The sequence below is a fragment of the Heloderma suspectum genome, chromosome 4 (assembly GCF_057233095.1).
Source record: "Heloderma suspectum isolate Gila_16-S chromosome 4, 16-S_ref, whole genome shotgun sequence".
Lineage (NCBI taxonomy): Eukaryota > Metazoa > Chordata > Lepidosauria > Squamata > Helodermatidae > Heloderma > Heloderma suspectum.
In genome coordinates this window covers 268,032,618-268,051,009 of record NC_139461.1, presented here as the reverse complement: position 1 = coordinate 268,051,009, position 18,392 = coordinate 268,032,618, and the positions used below count along the sequence as shown (strand labels likewise).

The 18,392-nt window shown below is 45.6% G+C and overlaps 1 protein-coding gene across 3 annotated transcripts in view; it reads right to left on the bottom strand.

The window, feature by feature from the left end:
* The window catches only part of MTCL2 (microtubule crosslinking factor 2), a 95,303-nt gene that overhangs the window by 23,999 nt on the left and 52,912 nt on the right, over positions 1-18,392 (bottom strand). The window contains exons 5-11 of one of the 3 annotated variants that reach the window (XM_084853796.1): positions 13,070-13,168; positions 10,393-11,625; positions 7,938-8,102; positions 6,894-7,019; positions 4,475-4,705; positions 2,730-2,837; positions 400-567 (exon numbers count right to left, since the gene is read on the bottom strand). In XM_084853796.1, coding sequence (XP_084709922.1) covers positions 400-567; positions 2,730-2,837; positions 4,475-4,705; positions 6,894-7,019; positions 7,938-8,102; positions 10,393-11,625; positions 13,070-13,168 — 2,130 coding nt within the window. The remainder of the gene's footprint in view (positions 1-399; positions 568-2,729; positions 2,838-4,474; positions 4,706-6,893; positions 7,020-7,937; positions 8,103-10,392; positions 11,626-13,069; positions 13,169-18,392) is intronic. The other 2 variants (XM_084853794.1, XM_084853795.1) reach the window with 2 other exon arrangements.

Here is an 18,392-nt window from a genome sequence, read left to right as displayed (position 1 = left end):
CCAGAGAGCCCCAAAATCATGGGAGGTGATTGAAGGGCTCAGCAGACCTCTCACACACCAGGCTGGTTCACATGTAATGCCAAACTATGGCATCCTCGGGCTCAGGTGCTCCCTCCTCCTCTTGTGAACCCTGATTTCCTTCCTCGTTTTCTTGGTCAGACAAGCCGTAGGTTGCTGTTGCATCCAAACAGGCAAACTATGGTTTGCACTTGGCCTCAAAACCAACGTTGGAAACCATGATTAAAGGCATGCGAGAGTAGGCGGACAACGAGGGTCGGGCCCGATGGCCGAACCATGGTTCAGCTATTGCACATGAACCTGGCCTACTTCTTGTTTGAAGGCAAGATCATCTTTATAGAGCTATTAGAAAGGGCAAAAAGTGATTCTTTGGTGTCTCACCTGTGCGATGAGACACTTGAGCTCAGTCCTCTCCACCTCCCAGGTAGCTTTGGCCTTGGCAAACTGTTGCTGCAGCTCGTTCATTCCTCTCCTCTCTTCACGCAGCTCTGTGCACAGTTCCTTCAAGATCACCTTCATGTCTGACAGGGTCTTGACGTACTCATTGGGCTACGAGAAATATGAAAAGGAAAGAAGTGTGACTGCCATGCCTATAGTGGGCTCTGCAGTATTCTGGACAATGGAGATATTGCCATTGCTACCTTTTGGGATCCTTATCAGAGTCAGAAACAGAGGAAACGGAAGGAGCAGCGTGCACTGTGAACTAATGCCAGGGAGAGCTACTGAGAGCCAGCATGGTGCATCTGTAGTATTAAACTAGGACCAGGGAGGCCCAAGTTCAAATGCCCACTCAGCCTTGAGGTTTTCTGGGTGACCATGAGCCAATCACCATCTCTCAGCCTAACCAACCTCACACAGTTGTTCTGAGAATAAAAGGGGGAGAGGAAGGGGGGTATAAAATAAAGTAAAAATAACAAATGAAGAAGTAGCTCATTAACAAGTAAAAATATAGTTTGAACTAGACGTCTTTTCTCAAAGTTTGAGTTTGTGGGGAAGTTAGCTCAGTCTGATAACCTGTTCAGGAACAGTAGAGGCAGACATTCTCACCTTGCCCAGCCTCAGAAAGCAGGCCTCTGTAGCTTGTTGGGTGTGTGTGGTGGGGAAAGCAGGCAGAATAAGCAGCCCAACTGAAACTGACAGGAGTGCCACAGAACAGATGCTGAGTTAGCAGCCTGAAATTACAGGTGAAGAGCATCTCCTCTGGCCAGGGGATCTAAAGAACATTTAACACTTTGTGAACTGTAGCAAGACCAATCAAGGCAATCCTGCTAAGTGCAGATGTCAGCCTTGGAATCCCAGGTGTAGCCATGCTGAATGGTTCTACTCATTTTGGGTTGCCCCCAGAAGCACTAAATCTCCATGGCACAAGTGGTGGGCACTGCTTCGGGAACAGAATCAGCGGGGCTGGCCACTCACAGGCAGCCACCCTTGCATTCTGCCCGTGGAAAAGAAATAAGCAGATGAGCTCGTGCAGCCTTCCCCAGCTTGGTGTTTTCCAGGCTGGCCTTTGGCGCGGGAAGATGGCAGTTGTGGTCCAACACAACTGGAGGGCACCAGGTTGGGAAAGGCTGAGCTACTGCATAGTAAGCAATGCAGACTATGAGCCACAAGCACGTAACATCTATTGCATGCTGTTGCAGAAGAACAGGAGGGGGGATCCTTTTGCTTTGCACGACTATTTGAGAAGAGAAAGGACCATGGCATTGCCTCACGTCCCAGGAACCCTGGGGGAAGTGAACCAACTGTTGCTCTCTCTCCTCGTTCTCTGTGACATGCAGGATACAGGGGAAGGCAATGATTGTGTCCTTCACCCAGGGATTCCTGGAAGGCATTGCACAACCCCTCTTCTCTGGTGCTCTGCAGAAACTGAAAGGATTACTCAGGCATGGGAATCCGCCTTATACCAGGTCAGGCTATTTCTCCAATTAGCCCAGTATTGTCTGTCTGCTCTGACTGAGAGCATCTCTCCAGGGTCTCAAAGGTATTTCTTCTACTTTTAACTGGACGTGCCAGGGGTTGAAGCGGTGATCTTCAGCATGCAAAGTACGCTCTCTACCACTGAGCTATGGTCGCTTCGCAGCAAAAAGGCTGGGGCTGCCCTTGCTTGTGCATGCGACTGAATCTGGACTGCATCGGAATGTGTGAACTGACTTCAGTGAAAAGCACACTGTCTGAGGTGATGTGAAAGCTTTGCCTGCAGTGGTTCACAGACCAACCCGATGGACAAAACTGTCCCATCACCTCAAACAGAACACTTCTCAATCCAGCAGTGAGTTCATACATTCAGTGGCTAGTCCTGTACAAGAGCAGCTGAACCTGTCCTAGGGAGACATTGAGACAGCCACTGTGGTATAGTGGTTAGATTGTTGGACCAGGACTCAGGAGATCTGGATTCTAGACCCTGCTCGGCCATGAAGCTCACTGGGTGACTTTGGGCCAGTCACTTGTCTCTCAGCCTAACCTACCTCACAGGGTTGTTGTGAGGACAAAATGGAGAGGAGGAGAGGCTTGCTTGCAAGAGGAAAAAAGGCAGGATATAAATGTAATAAATAAATAAAATAAATACATTGGCAGGAGTCCCCAATGGAACAAGTTTGTGAACCGCCCAGAGAGCTTCGGCTATTGGGCGGTATAGCAATAAATAAATAAAATAAGTTCCATCAACATAGATCTCCCTCTTTCCACTGCCTCCCCACCCCATCCCGCCTCACCGTGTTCTGAGACCAGGTATCTCCGGTACATGACTTGTTATCAGCTTGCTGCTGGGGATTCAGCTCCTCCTCTTCAATCAGCAGGTACAGTTCTTTCATGCTGTTCACCTGGAAGGCGCAGGACAGGGCGAAGACTGAGTGGGAGTCTTCAGTGGCTGCAACCACATGCTGCTTCATGTACAGAAAAGGACCTGGGCAGAACCTGGCCCACTGCAGGGGTGGGCAACCTCCAGCCCTCAACCTAATTTCGTGCAGCCCTCAGTCTAATTTCGTGCAGCCCTCAGTCTAATTTCATGTAGCCCTCAGTCTAATTTCAAAAGCCCATTCCATTCAATCAGTACAGACCTCTGGCAAGAGCAATCTGTCCCCTCCCTGGCAGCCTGCTGGGCAGGGAGAGAGAGAGGGAGAGAGGTGGCACAAAGAGAGAGAAAAGGACGTGATAAAAAGAGAAAAGGAGATGGCCCGCCCACTTTTGGCTCTGGCCCTGCCCACTGCTGGCTTCAGCCCCACCCACGGCCAACGTGAGGCCCCCAACAGATACCTGCGAGGGAACACAGCCTTTGACAGGGAGAGGGCTGCCCACCCCTGTCCTTTAGACAGATGTAACAGGTTCAGGACAATCAGCAGTGAAATAAACAGTAGATCCTGTAACACAAGATGGCCCTCGGGAGTGCGCACCCTCACAGAGATGCTTCAGTGTCACATCATCACAGCTCCTTTCATCATCACCCTCGCTCTGACGTTTCTGTACCAGGCACCTTTCAGTACATTTGTGCCTAGACAGAATCACCATTTGGATTCTGGCCCAGGCTGGCTTATAAAGAGGCTGTTGTTCCCAAGCCTGCAAGCACTCAGCTGTCCACAGAGCATGTATTCTACTTTAATGAGAGCTGGATTTGTTGCTGTGGTGGTGGAAAGGGTCTGTTTAATTCATCTATCAGACTAAGCCTCCCTTCTCCTCACATTCAGAGGCGAGGCTACTTGATAGGGATGTAATGGCCAAGTAAAAAAAATGATCAATTTCTAACCAGCCGTGAGGATAGGAGGTTGCATGCTAGAATGGGGCTTGCAGGCTATGAAGAGGGGTGGAGGTGCTACTCTAGGACACTTTTTAGGCAGCTTACTGATTACACAGCTTTCTCTGCATTTATGCTGCAAGTCAATTATCTTACAGCGTTTTAATCTGCAACACTCAAAAGTGCAGTTAGGCCTCCCTTGTGCTATTTTTGTGTCACTTGCGAATGTGGTTCATGTGGTAGGATAATTCATTGGAGGAGAAACAGGACGTACACTTCAACCAATGTAAACTTCACATGTGCATGAGGAACCTAACGATTGCATTAGGAATCTAAAACAAAGCCGATTTAAGCTCCGCATGTGAAATTGCCTTGCATCTCAGTGGCTGACCTTTACTACACTGAGAAAAGTAATCGACGTTCTGAAGACTGGATAGCAGCTCTTGACTCCAAAGAGCAGACATATAATAGATAGGAGGCAATGGGTAAGCCTGAGTTGACATAAGCTCCATTCTTGGCATGCTTTGATAGAGCCCAAAGAGAGAAGCCATGACGTCACCCATTCTTGTCTTAACTCAATCAAGGCTATTAACAGAAGCACAAATGCCTGCTCAAGGGCAAAGGCCACAGTTCTCTGCTTTAACTGATGTCAACTGGATACTCCAGCTGCTTAGCAACTGGATACTCCAGCTGCTTAGCAAAAGAGCTCATGCTCAACATTTGCCATACCTCCAAGAAGTCATTGCCTTCATTCTGTAGGACCTTCCCCTGCCTCCAATGTTTCAGAAACCACTTGAGCTTCATGAAAAGGAGCAAGAAATTCTGCTTGAACTGCTGGGATTCCTGCACCAGAAGGTTCTTCTCCTGGCTCCAGAACTTCTGCTCCAGCCTCCTCTGAAGGTTCAGACTCTGCAGCTCAAATTCTCGCCTCAGGAGGGCCTTCTGGTGATCCTCCTTCAGCTGATGAAGGACGAGAAGAGACAGAGAACAAATGCATTACACAGAATGAAGTAATAGCAGGGCCAGCTACACTTTACACCAAAGCAATTAAGAACTGTGGGCCAAAGAAAACCCAGGGGGTGTAAGCAGGGCCAGTGTCAAAGGTAGGAATGGTTGGGCACCTGCTGAGGTCCCATATCCCAGCAAGGGCCCACTGGCAAGAGCCCCCTGGATTTGCTCCTCTTCTTCACCACTGCAACCTCCTTGTTCACCTGCCTCTCGCTCTGGCCCAAAAAATGATGATGGTGAGGAGGAGAGTAGATGCCACTGCTTGTGAGCTCCCTGGCTCTCTGCCTGTCAAGCAGGCAAGTGGTAGCAATGATGAGAGGGAGGATGAGGAGCAATAGCAGCTGGTGACAATGGTGGTGAGAAGGCAGACTCACTGTGGGAGGGGGCCCATAGAGCAACTCTTGCCCAAAGACCCTCAAAAACCTGGAGCTGGCACTGTGTATAAGGCATGCATATTTTCTTAAAAAGCAAAGCCTGTCACATTGGCCATAAAAAAAAATCCGAAGTCCATAATACCTTTATTAGCCAACCAAAAGGCCACTAAAAATGTGCAAGCTTTCAAGATCTCCAGATCTCTTCATCAGGCATGTTGTTACAAAAAGCAGGGGTGGGGGAGAGACAGCAGAAGAAAAACTGCTGGCTCAGTGGTGGAATTATGGTGTCAGAGTCCCAAGATGGAGTGGGGACATTTTCTTACATTCACTTTAATTAGTATCTATTTCATGGACATAAATTAGTTTTAGATAAATTTGGAATATTTTGAAAAGGACCCAAGTAGGCAGGGAACAGAAAAAGGATAGAAGCATTATAGGTCTGTGTACACAATATGGTAGGAGGGATATCAACTAAAAGCCATGAAGATGGCTTCTGGGCTAGGATGCAATCATCACACACATCCTGACACCTAACTCATTAAATTTCTTGAGCTTGCCATCGACACTCCACATTTTCACATTTCTCTCTGAAACCAGGACTCCCAGAATTCTGAAATTATTGTTTGTTCTTTTTAATAACTCCAACTGAAATTCAGGAAGCTGCATTTCATATTTGATAGCTGGGCCATGCAATGTTCACAGGTGGCTGGTTGGTTGGTTACATTTCTATACCACCCAATAGGCAAAGCTCTCTGGGCAGTTCACAGCAATTGAAACCACAAAATGCATCATAAAATACAATTTAAATGTAAAAGCTTAAAACTATAATATAAAGTACAAGCCACAACAACACCTAGCAGCAATGCAGAGAGTTAAAATATAATAACACATTTAAAACAACAGAGCTAAAAGACTAAAATGCTGGGAAAATAAAAAGGTCTTCACCTGGCGCCGGAAAGAGCCCAATGTAGGCGCCAGGCGATCCTCTCTGGGGAGTTCGTTCCACAGCTGGGATGCCACAGCAGAAAAGGCCCTCTTCCTGGTAGCCACCCCCCTCACTTCCTTTAGCAGGGGTTCCAGGAGAAGGACCACTGAAGATTATCTTAGGTCCAGGCAGGTACATATGGGAGGAGACGATCCTCCCATATACCCAAAGAGGCCTAATTAATAGCTTCCACAAATGGGCTTTTGCCACAATGTCTTGCCTATACATGTTGCTGCAAGATTTAATCAGGGGGCGTGGCCTGGAAAGCCAAGCAACCCCTGATTGTTTGGACCTGCAAGAGAGCTTCCAGTTCAGCACTAGTTCTCTGGCTACTGCTTCTGGGTAAACAGTAAGTTCCAACCTGTGCCTCGCTCAAGCCAAGGCAGGCTTTAGAGAAAGAAGTAATGGCAAATGGTCACATACAGAAGTGGTCCAGAATGGCTACCTTTATTAGGAAGTAAGTGCATCCATGTCTGATCCCACCAATTCTGTTTGGCTGCTAGAGAACCACTATGTAACTACCAGGGAACATAGTTTAGGTATGTGATCACTGCAGGCTTGTTATGGACTGCTCCTGGGTAACATACTCCCAACCTATGGAGGTGTCAGCTGGAGGCATTTGCCTCTTCCTGGGCAGCCAAAGAGGGCAGGACAGAGTTGTCCTGTGCTTTCACATACTGCTGCAATTGTGATATACCTGAAACATATCTGAGCCCTCTGGTGCATTTGCTGTATGCCTGTCTCACAGCCTGGAGAGTGGCTCCAGGCAAACCTCACTGACCTGGCAGACTTTCTGGGTGAAGTTCTCTGCTTCCTCTTTCCTCAGCTGCCTCTCCTGGGAGAGCTGTTCCTGTAGGCCCCTCAAGCTCTCATTAGCCTCTGAAAGAACGAGCTGCAACTCCTTGATCTGCAGAGGGAGTTTAAAAGCCAAAAATAGTCAAAGGGGACATCCTCACAAATCTTTCTGTGCTTACTGGGAGAAGCCTTCCCTGCCTCCCCCCAAAAATGGTATGTGTGAAGCACAGCCACAGTCAGGCAGGGGGTGACCCGGGCCTATGTTCATCATCCTATTCTTTCAGGGACCTTGTGCACATACAAACTTCCACAATTTCCACAATTTCTTATTTGCAGTGTTATGTGTGCATGTTTAAATGTGTCCAAGGAATAATGTGAGAACTCTGAAAAGTAACAAGAAACAAGGAATTCTGGAAATACTGAGCTGACCTGGTTTATTATTGGCTGGGTCCATTTATATTATAACCTTAAATTACAGTTTAAATGTTATAGCCATTGAATACACCTAGCTGAACAAATATGCAATGCAACTTAAGTTTCAGTGCTGGTCATAAATATATTGTTGATGCAATCCAGCATTGCTTCCCTATCATTTACCTATATTTCAGGTTTATTAAATCATCACACATTCAGTCAGTCTAAATAATGGTTTAATAAAACTGCTGCCCATGTCTTCAGCAGCCATATGGTCATGTTGTGAAAAAACACGTAGGTAAGTGAGCATACATGACTCCTCTGGACATGCACTGAACATGCACAACTGCAAAACTCCTATTTTCCCTCAAGGAACCAGTACATCTTCTTTCAAACCCCAAACTCTACATCCACATTTTGAATCTCACAATTTAGATCTCATAAAAGGTTTACAGGTGGCTAAAAATACATGATATGAACAGGGAGGCAATATCTTTATCTTTTTCAACCCTGTGAAATGCACTGAATTGATATTTCTCCAGCCAAGTTATTCTCCCCAGAGTCCCCTGCCTGCTTGCCTGCCCACCTCCCTCCCTCCCGGAACATGAGCACATACCTCAGACACATAAGAATCCTTCTCCTCTGGCTGATATGACTTGTAGCTCCGGTCAAGTTCCATGTTGGGATCCACATCGATGGCTGTAGCGTTGCTGCTGCGGTACAGATCAGAGGTCCTGCTCTCTCCGACATCCCAGTCTGGGGCCTCCCTAAAGTCAGACTGCTGCATGCATGGGCAAGTTAATGAGAACAAACCAAAAGAGCAGAAAAGAAAAGAAAAAACAAACAAAACAATGGGTCTCAGGAACAATAAAGAGAGCTACAAGACAACAAAAAGGATGAAGAGGAGGAGGAGCTTCACTACCGTGGCAGAAGACAAAGTGGAAAACAAAAGGAGACACAAAATGAGCAGACATGTGGGCTGGATTGTTTGGGAAGGGGAAAAAGAGAGAGAGGGAAAAAATGTGCAAACACCAGTTATGGTGCCATGCAGTGCCAGGGGTGGGATTGGGGCTACTTGGGTTTGGGAGGGGGCCAGTGCATGCACAAAAATAGAACTCTGAAAAATTGGAGTGTGCTTCAGGAGGTTGCAACCCAACCAACTTCCCAGAACCCCTCCCTTCAAAGCAGAGACCTCTCTTAGGTCTTACCCTAGACTGGAACACCAGTTCCTGATGAGCAAACATGTCCTCGAGGAAACATGTCCTCAAGCAAACATGTCTTCTTGATGCATAAGAGGCAGGCCAGAAAGGACGGAAACTTATGGATGTATAACCAGAGCCATAATTTGTTTGCAGAGACACTTTTGAGCACCCTTCCATCTCTCCACTCTATAGAGGCGAGTACAGGCAAGCCTTCCAATATAGCAACAACAAAAATCTTCCTTCAGTAGGCTCAAATGAATTTCCAGAGAAAAGATCTAACCAACTGAGCTCAGCACTAGAGCACAATGGCTATCTTCTGATGCTCCAAGGGCTCACAGAGCAACTCTCCCAGCTTGTTGAGCTAGGCAGCTGAGACAACACTCTGGGTCAAGCTAGAAGTAGTCTTTTGTGCTTCCCAGTCTCTTCAGCAGTTATTTAAAAGGCCTTGAAAATTACCTTCTTAGGTCCAGTGTTTTCAAATATGCATCCTACTATTGGGAGGAAGTACAATCCAAGCCTTCCAGCTGGCAATCATAAATATTCTTCAACCCTTGCAAACATAAAAGTGTAAAAAAAAAGAAAAAGAAAGACTCAGCCCATTTGGAAAAAATCTCCGCCAGGTGAGTAGCACTCCCGGGTTATGTTTCAGGATCTGCAGGAAAGCCCAGCAGCCTGCATTCAAGAACCCCTTCCCCCACTCCTCTTTCTTCCAGGCGAATGTAGAGTTTAAAGTTAAACTGCATCTCATTTGATTGACATCAAGCATTAGTAGCTATGTTGGCTTCTGTAACTCAAAATCTCATGCTCCATGTTTCAAATAAAATAAAACGTTCCAAACCAGAAGACCACACTAGATGAGATTCATGAATCCTACTTTAGGGGAGCAACATTCTTTCTTCCTTTGCCCTTTCCCCAATGTAAATCTCCCCTCCCTTGCTGCTAATTGGTTAGTCTGGCAGAAAAGCAAGTATAGATACTGTTCTTGTCTCTCTTCTACCACAAAGGAGGTGAAAGGGGGGGAGACTTATACCGGAGAAAGGGCATGAGAGTAAAGGGTTAAAACACTCTCCCAGAGTACCATTTCCCTGATCTGCTTGGCAAGAGATTCTAATCCATTCAAGGTTCTAATCCTGAATCATATCTACTTTGCACCTCACTTGCATCATTTTGAGGGAATTTGATAGTAGTTGATAACTTAAAACAGTAGTCCTCATCTCCATCTAACCTTGGGTCAATCATGCTTTTATATCTGAGCTGATTAAGCTGACACTTTATCAACGTGTTTTCACATGGGAAGCCATTTGTCTGAGGTGATCCCCATGTGAACATCTCCAAAATTATCATGTCAGAGAAAAACCATCAAATCTAGGATCTCCTCTCACCTAGTTAGCTTTGGAGATTTTCATGGGGGGTGGGGAAGGCTACCTCAGCTTAGCTCTCTCCACATGAGAAAATGAGCTGTAAAGGTCATTACACGTGGGCCTCGCTACCCCAAAAATAAGTGCATGAGCCCGCCTATCAAAGGTAAGCCCCCCTGGGCAGGGACTGTGCAACATCTCTGTTCTGCACAATACTTCTTGGCACTAAATCAACCGTCAGCAGTCATCATAATATGGTATACACTTCTCTAGGCAATCCATCTCCTGTCCCACGCACACTCTGCTAAACCAGAGTCCTATCTTGTCACTGGTCTCAGTTCCATGCAGGGAGCCAGTTGTTAGTTTGTCATTTCACTCTGAGGAGGCAGAAAAGGGAAGTTACATTAACAGGGTCAGGTTCTGATTTGTTAAAGCAGGAGAAAACAGCATGGCAAATAAAGCAATAATCACTGCAAGGGAATCACTGTCCACAACTCAGGAAAACCCTCACCTGGAATTCAGAGCTATGCCCTTTCCGCAGAGGTTCTTTTGTGGGATCATGGGAGCTGCAGCTTGGCAGGGAGTCCTTCTGGTCTTTCAGGCCATCTCCAATGTGGTCCACCTTCCTCATGAAGATGTTCAGCTCCTGCTGGAGGACGCCGAGCCGCATCAAAATGGCACTGATCAGCTTAGAGTCAGTGGTGCCCTCGTTATCCATGGCTTCACTCAGCACCAGCTCGGCGCAATCGTTGTCCACACAGAGCTTGAGGCTGGAGGTGAAGCCGTTGGCATCGGAGATCAGGACATCGATGGCTTTGCTGACCAACGCCGCCTGGTCCCTGATGTCAAGGAGGGTCTCAAAGTCCTTGCATTTGAGGAATCTGCTAGGGCTGCTGCTGTCGTGAGACTTGCTGAAACCATTGCCAGGCACTCTCTCCTTCGCATCGTTTTCTCCCCCAACAGGCATCTCTCTCCAAAGCGACGTTGGAACGCACTGGGCAGAGTCACCTGCCTCGGCATCCGTCTCCAGCATGGGCCGGTTGCTCTGGCAGGAGGCGAGGTCACAGCGCTGCAAGTTGGAGAGCAGAACGCGGTTCTCGTACTGCAGCTTCTTGACCTTTCCACTGAGCTCACTGATCTGGACCTTGGCGGTGGCCAGCTCTTCTTGGGAGGTCTCGCTGATCACGGAGCAGCTGTCCTCAGACAGAGTGATGTCCAGGTCGTGGTCTGACTTGTACTTGTTCAGCTCATTCATGAGGAGCTTGTTCTGCTCCTCCAGCTCCATCAGCGAGCGCCGCAGCAGCTCCGCCTCCTCTTCCACAAACTGCAAATGCCGCCGGAGCTCCACCACGCTCTCCCCAGAGTCCCCACAACAGGCCATGGAGAAGGCAAACTGGATGTCTGTTCCTAGGAGTTCTTTGTCTCCTTGCCCCTTCATGTCATCCATCTCTGCCCTCAGTCCTCGGTTCTCCACCTCAAGCTCGACTATCCTTCTGCTCAAGATGTTGGCTTCTTCTTCAACAAGCTTCAGGTGGACCTTCAACTCTGCCTCTCTGGAATGAGGGGAGTCAGCCAGCTCCTCAATGGAGAGGGAGCTCTCCAGATCCCCGTACAAGGACCGATATTTTGTCAGCACCTCCTTCATGCTGTCATTCTCTTTGGCTAACTTGGTCAGTTTCTTGCACATGAGAGCAGACTCTTCCTTAGCAAAATGCAATTGACACTTGAGGTCTGCGTTGTCCTCCTAGGATTCAGAAAGACAAACAGTGCAAGCATTACAAAAAATTGCACTTTAGCTACTATGTGCTGAAAAGACTGCCATGGAAATCTCTTATATATATATATATATATATATATATATATATATATATATATATATAAATTTATTAATCGCCCATCTGGCTGGTCACCCAGCACGAGGGTTGCAACTGACACACTGCATGCATGCAGTTTATTTTATTTATATTCCTGTCACATGGGGAAGCCAAGGGGGGGGGGGACTGCCAAATATTTGTTTCCAGTTATTAAGCTCTTTATCTCAGTGATGCCAGCTTATTGTGTTTCCCCATTGCTTTGGCAGTGTGGTGGCCCCCACTCTGTGGAATTCCCTCCCTAGTGACCTCCGCCATACCCCCTCTTTGATGAGCTTCCGCCGGGCTTTAAACACCTGGCTGTTCAGGCGGGCATTTGGGGTGGGTTAGGGTTTTTCAGAGCAGTTTTGTTTTGTTATGTTGTTCTGTAATTTGTTGATTATGTAAATTTGTTATTAGTATTGTGCGCTGCCTAGAGTGGCTGGGTAGCTGGCTAGATGGGCGGCTAATAAATCTAACAAATAAATAAAATATAGGATCTATTCCCTTTGGGGTGAGATTGTGTGTCATGATGGTATCACCCCATCTAAGATAATTGTGCAAGTCTTCCTATACTACAGATTTCATGGGTTTAATACAAAGTTCAGTGCCTATATCTGTAGTGTACCCCAAAACACTGAGGTGGATCCACCTCACATGTTTCCCCCACATGTACATATTGCAAAGAGCTGTGATTGTTTCTATTACATATATGCACAGTGAAATAATAAACAAACCAACAACAGTTAAGAACATGTATACCTGCACTATCAGCATAGCTCTTAGGGTGCAAAAATAGCGGCAGCAGCATAGCTGGAAACCATGCAGTTAAAATAATCAGGTTAAAACAGCAGAAAAATAACAAACACAACCATCTTGTACCTTGCAGAGCACTTGCTAAATGTGTAACATTAGGGACTTCATAAATAATAAGTCAATAAATAACTACTAGCTACATTAGAAACAGCTCTTTGAAAATGTCTGCTTATTCCTAGATATACAGGCTTAAAAAACAATGCTAGGAAAGCAGTTGGAAGCACAGACAAGGATAATTTGTAGCAGAATCAATGCAAAACGTAGAGTCCAAAAAGCTCTGTGTGCATGAAACATCTAAAATAGTCATTCCACATGCACATACATACGCGCACACGCAAGTCCAACTTTTCCTGATCCCACCTGCAGCTTTGAGCATGGCACCCTGGAAAGTCCTATTTATTGCATGTTATAATAGCTCCTTGTCCCATAAAATGTCCAACCCCATCCTAAAAAGCTAGAGCTTCAAGGAAAAAAGGCCGTATCCTGACACTATTCACCCAGTAATTATCTGCCAGATTCTACCTTTGCCCTGGGCTCACAGGAGGTGGGAGTTAGGGGGTTCCATCTGGAAGATGCTAGTTCATATGGATTTACGTCGGAGAAGCCGGGACTGCAATTGTCCTGCAGGAAAAATGCCCAAGAAGAAAAATAATTGGGTGACAGAATAAGTGAATGCCTGGGGAATTAGTGGATTGCTTGGTAGAACACTGAGTAGGAAGCTAGAAGTCTACAGTGTGGAACAAGCAGACCCTAGACTTCCTGAATGAACCTTTAACGAAAGTTGGAAGATCTCAAACCGTTCATCAAAAGGGGTGCCAGTCAGGCTGGTTCCTCCTGCCTAACTGGTAGCCCCTTCAGTGCCCCATGGCATGAAGTAAGGTCATAGAGGTGTTCCATCTTGCCAGCCCAGTCCTCAAGGGTAGAATGATCACCCTTTTCAATTACTGGAAACCTGTCCTTGGGCCATGTTCTGTAGAATAAAACAGAATGGCCAAATCTAGCAACAGAACAGCTTTATCCCCGGTCCATGGCACTGCTCACCTTCTCAAGTTTGCTTAAACCCTCCGAGACACACAAACTGCATTTTTAAGCTGTATAATTTACATCAATAATCACAAATGCTGTTTGGAAGGGTGGGGAGAAGGAATCAAAATCACCAGAGGTACATTTTCAGAACGCAAGCTGGTTTTTGTATGGCTCCTAACAAACAGGGTTTTGTCACAGTCCAATTCCTTAAGCAATTGGTTCTTCATGCAGTTCTATAATTAAGGGGATGTGAAAGAGAGGAAAAAATGTCTCCCAAGTCCAATACTAGGGTGGAAAAGACCATTCCTTCTCAAACAGATCACCAATTAGCCCAGACTCCCATTACTATCCATTAAAATACATGTGCAGTGCGATCCACCCAGAAGTAAGCTCAACTATGCTCAATGTAACACTCCCAAAGTAAGTATGGACTGCAACCCCAAAGCCCCAAACTCTGGGTCCTTACATAGTCTACCTGCCTAACACAGGCCTAAGGAACACCATCTACCCCAGGAGAAGAGACAGTGGGGTCTCCCTGATTTTTTTTAATTGGATCTGACATAGACCTATATTCTTTGCTTAACCCAAGTGCAGGGGATAGTGTGCTCAGATATGACAGACAGAAGATGCCCCTAGCACATAGCGGGCCAATCGGAGGCAGGCTGGTGATGTAGCGGCAGCGTGGGGGGGGCAGGATATGGTTTCCACTGCAAAAGAAACTGGGATACCTGCCTGGCTGGGTGGGAGAACTTGGGGGGGGGGGGTGGAATAGACTATGCTGTGCAGCTTATTTGTCAGATTGTCTGTGAGGGCACAGTAGGCTATTCGCAAAACAAGCTACTGTGCACAGCTTATAAACCACCATGGGTTAACATGAGGTGTGAACAACCCCAGAATGACCCAGTTCGCACAATCAAAACAGCCCACTATGATTTATTTAAGCCACAGTGGGCTGCAGCGCCTGCCAGCAGGGATTTAAATATTCAAAACCTAGCTGCAGCTTCTCATGTCATGTGAATCAGGGTGCTGGGGGTTGTACAAGGGCTAAATAACCCTCACATAACTTATGGCGTGTTGTTGACTTATGCAAGGTTTGTTTATCCCTCGCACAATCCCTAACACCTGGGTTCGCATGACACAACAAGCCACAGCTGGGCATTCAATAGTCAAAATGATAGCCCGCCTCCCTGCACCAGCACACACTGCAGCCCACCGTGGCTTAAATAAGCTACGGTGGGCTATTAGATCATGCGAACCAGCCCATGTGAATGAATGTCCCCTCTAAATCATTTTAAACATATATGCCCCTGAACTGTTTTCCCAATGCAAATCACATCCTCACCACCTTCAGCTGCTATTAGCTATGGAGCAGAAAAGATACAGGTACCTACTGTACCCTCCACAACTAATAGCCACTGCGGGGGGAATTTTCATATGGGGGGAGGATCATTAACCTCCCCTCCTCCAACTTCCAAAGAAAGATAATCTTGCAAGGAGTAAAACTTGCAATCACTCAACTTAGCAAACAGGAGAGAGCTGGCACCAACTGGATCAAATTCAAGAATATCCGTCATTCTTCTCTGTCTAGCACCATCTTCAAATCTCCCACCAAAATGCTTATGCTCTGGTGATCACAAAAAGCAAAGCACTTAGCCTACTTTCTGGCAGCATGTTAACTTTAAACAGGGAATTGTGGCAGCACAATTCCCTGACCTACAGTACGAAGTGGTATAGTCAGGAAGGACTGTTCCACATGCTTGTTCTGCACATTTAAGTTGGCTCTGAGATTGTGGAGAATGATCTTTGGGGAAGGGACTGCAGTGGTGGGGGGGGAGTTGAAAAGGTAAAATTCCACCTTGAGTCAAGGGGGCAGAACTGATGGCTTGGCCTTGGGGGGATTATAATCCTATGACTAGCTCCTCTATAGGCCCTGCAGAAGAAACCAAAGTGAATTCTTGTCAGTTTACGTTCACCTCAAGACACAGAGACATGCAGAAACAGAGGGAAACAGTTGCCTTTGAAAGGCCCCATGGCATGATGGGGAACGAGGACGTCAGCTTTTACAGTTAGAAGTATGTTTCTTGCTCCTTCCAAAACAGAGTGAGGGAAATATGACTAAACCACTGTCTATATATGCATTGCTAACTGTTGGATCTGCTCATTTTCCTGCAAAAGACGAGGGCAGGGAGAAATCTCAGCTCTGCTCTTACAGACTTTCCAATCCCCCACCTTCCAAACGCAGTAGGAAATATTATATAGTTTGGAGATGTCTTTGCTTGAACTCCCTGTGGCACTACGGGGATTTGAATTTTTTCCCCTCAAGGAATATTACCTCATAAAAAGTGACCGTTGGTTATAAAATTAGTTCATTTCCTGCTCCCATAGCTGAATGAGGGAGAGAAAACTCTGGCAAATCCCTCCCCAGAAAAGAAACTCTCCACCAGGCACTCAAGACCTCCTTTTCCAGATGTCCAGTACAGTGTGAGCATTCAGTTGCAACTGTCATGCCTGAGATTGCATCAGCCACAGTTGAAAAATGCAGCTATTATTAACCCTCTAAAATGTCCTACGCTGTTGTATTATGCTTACAAAAATTCACTGCACCAGATCTCCATCAGAAATTCACTAGAGAAAATAAACCTCCCTTGAAAGAGAAGGGAAACAGTAACTATGAAAATTCATGCTCTCTCAGGTTTCTGAGCACAGCCTCCACACTGGGGTTCAATAGAAGCCTTGCACAGCAAAGCAGTTTCTTATCCTGAATGCTTCCGGGGCCTGATTTTCAAATACTCGGCATCCTTCACAGGGTTTAATGATCAAGAAGACTTCAGACTGAGGACATATGGATACGGGCGTGTGCCTTTCTGCTTATCCCAGTTTAGCGCTTTATTGCCAAGTGAGACATTTTGGAGAGGTTCCCCTCACAAGTAAGTATAATGTGGTGGGAGAGAACCATTACCTGCACCAGAACCATGTTGAGAGTCATGCAACTGGTGCTGTCTGGGCAACCCTTCATATGGTCTTCTTTTATCTACCTATATAGATACTATTTATACTGTACCACCAAGCATGAAATGTGGCCTCCTTCGTTGTGAGGGGAAAGTACATATTGCATGTACACATATTAATTCTTTCTGATGATAACTTTATTTAAAGGGTTTTTATACTGCCCTACATGAATATTTATCTCATGGCAGTTTACAAAACAACAATAAAGATATACAATAAAACTCAGAGGAATGAAAAAACAAGAACATCAACCAAGTGATTCAGTCAATTGGTCAGGGGAAAGTACTTTTACAAAGCATAACTTTAAACTCCTTCCAGTAGGTCCTAGTCAAGTCCCTTCTAATAAGTCCCATCCTCCAGTACTCACGTATCTATATCTCCCCCATATACTTCTTCGGGCCTTCCATCCCTTTTCTCCTTTCATTCTGCTTAAAAAACAAATCTTTCTAAGCATCACTTAAAATATGCAGTTCAGCATATTGCACAAAGCATTTAAACTGAGCTCATTTTGTACATTTTGTACATTTGCATTATTTTTTCAAAGAGCAGAATTTGGCATTTGGGGTTTAGAATTCCTAAACCCTCTAAATGCAAAGCCAATTCCCAGGGAAAGTTGAGATATATTTTACTTGTCTACAACAACTGCTAAAACATCAGTCTGTTGTGCTACCAATCACAAAGATGACAATCAAGGACCCTCATACAGAAGATATATGGATCTTGTAATTTCCTGCTAAGGTTCTTTTTCATTTCAAAGAAATCATATACTGCAATACAGCAGGCCAACAAAAGTGGGCAGGTAGTCTAAGTATTCTTAGGAAGAGTGAGGCGACTGAGAATTAAAATCAAACTGACTCAAATCACAGCGCACAATCTTTCTCCTAGTGCTATGTCCTCCCTGAACATAACTGTTCTCTTTCTTCAATAACAGAAGTGGCAGGGAGGGAAAGAACTGATGCAACACTGACTAGATCATCCCACCAGATGTTCAGACAATACCTTTGTAAGTGTACAAATGGAGCATCTTCAAAATACTGTTTCAAAAATTACAACATTCATACATGGAATGCACTTCACATGGATTGCCTAGTATTTAAGCTTTGTTTCAAACACACACACACACACACACTTGACAACTGTACCCAGGGTGTGGGATGGAGGCTAATATTTGTGTCCCTCTTATCTTTTCACCAACATAAAACTGCAGAATTTGTCACAGAACAAGGGAACCAGCCTTGGTCCCAGTGTACAAGAGTTTGAGGAAGACAGATTATCAAAAGACAACACATCCCTCTGATTATTTCTGTTAGAAAGATAAAGCTACTACTGCTCCAATCTGTTCTGCACTATAAACATGTAGGCATGCATCTCTCTTCCCAAGGTCACTGAACAAAACATGAATATATCAGCAAAGCTACATAACTGGCCAAAATCAGGAAGGTGCCACCGATTAAAAAAAAACCACTATGCATATATTCCCCAGCTACTGATCTAACAAATGGTCGTGCACAGAATACAAGATCAATTTTGGCTTCAGTGCTGACTTAGGGGCATAAACTCAATTTAAAAATTACCAGTGAAATGCAATAGACTGGAATTCGTTCTAGCCCTCATTTTGCTCTGCCACCAAGCTATTTCCTTTGCATCACTGCTTCTTTCTAATGCCACCCCTTGGCGTTGTTACGGAGGACTTGAATAATGTATTCTAGATATTTCACTGCTATTCAGGGTCAGCCAATTTGCTGCTGAGCATTTAACCACTACAATCCAAGAGTCAAACCCACATACCATTAAAAGATGTTGTCAACCT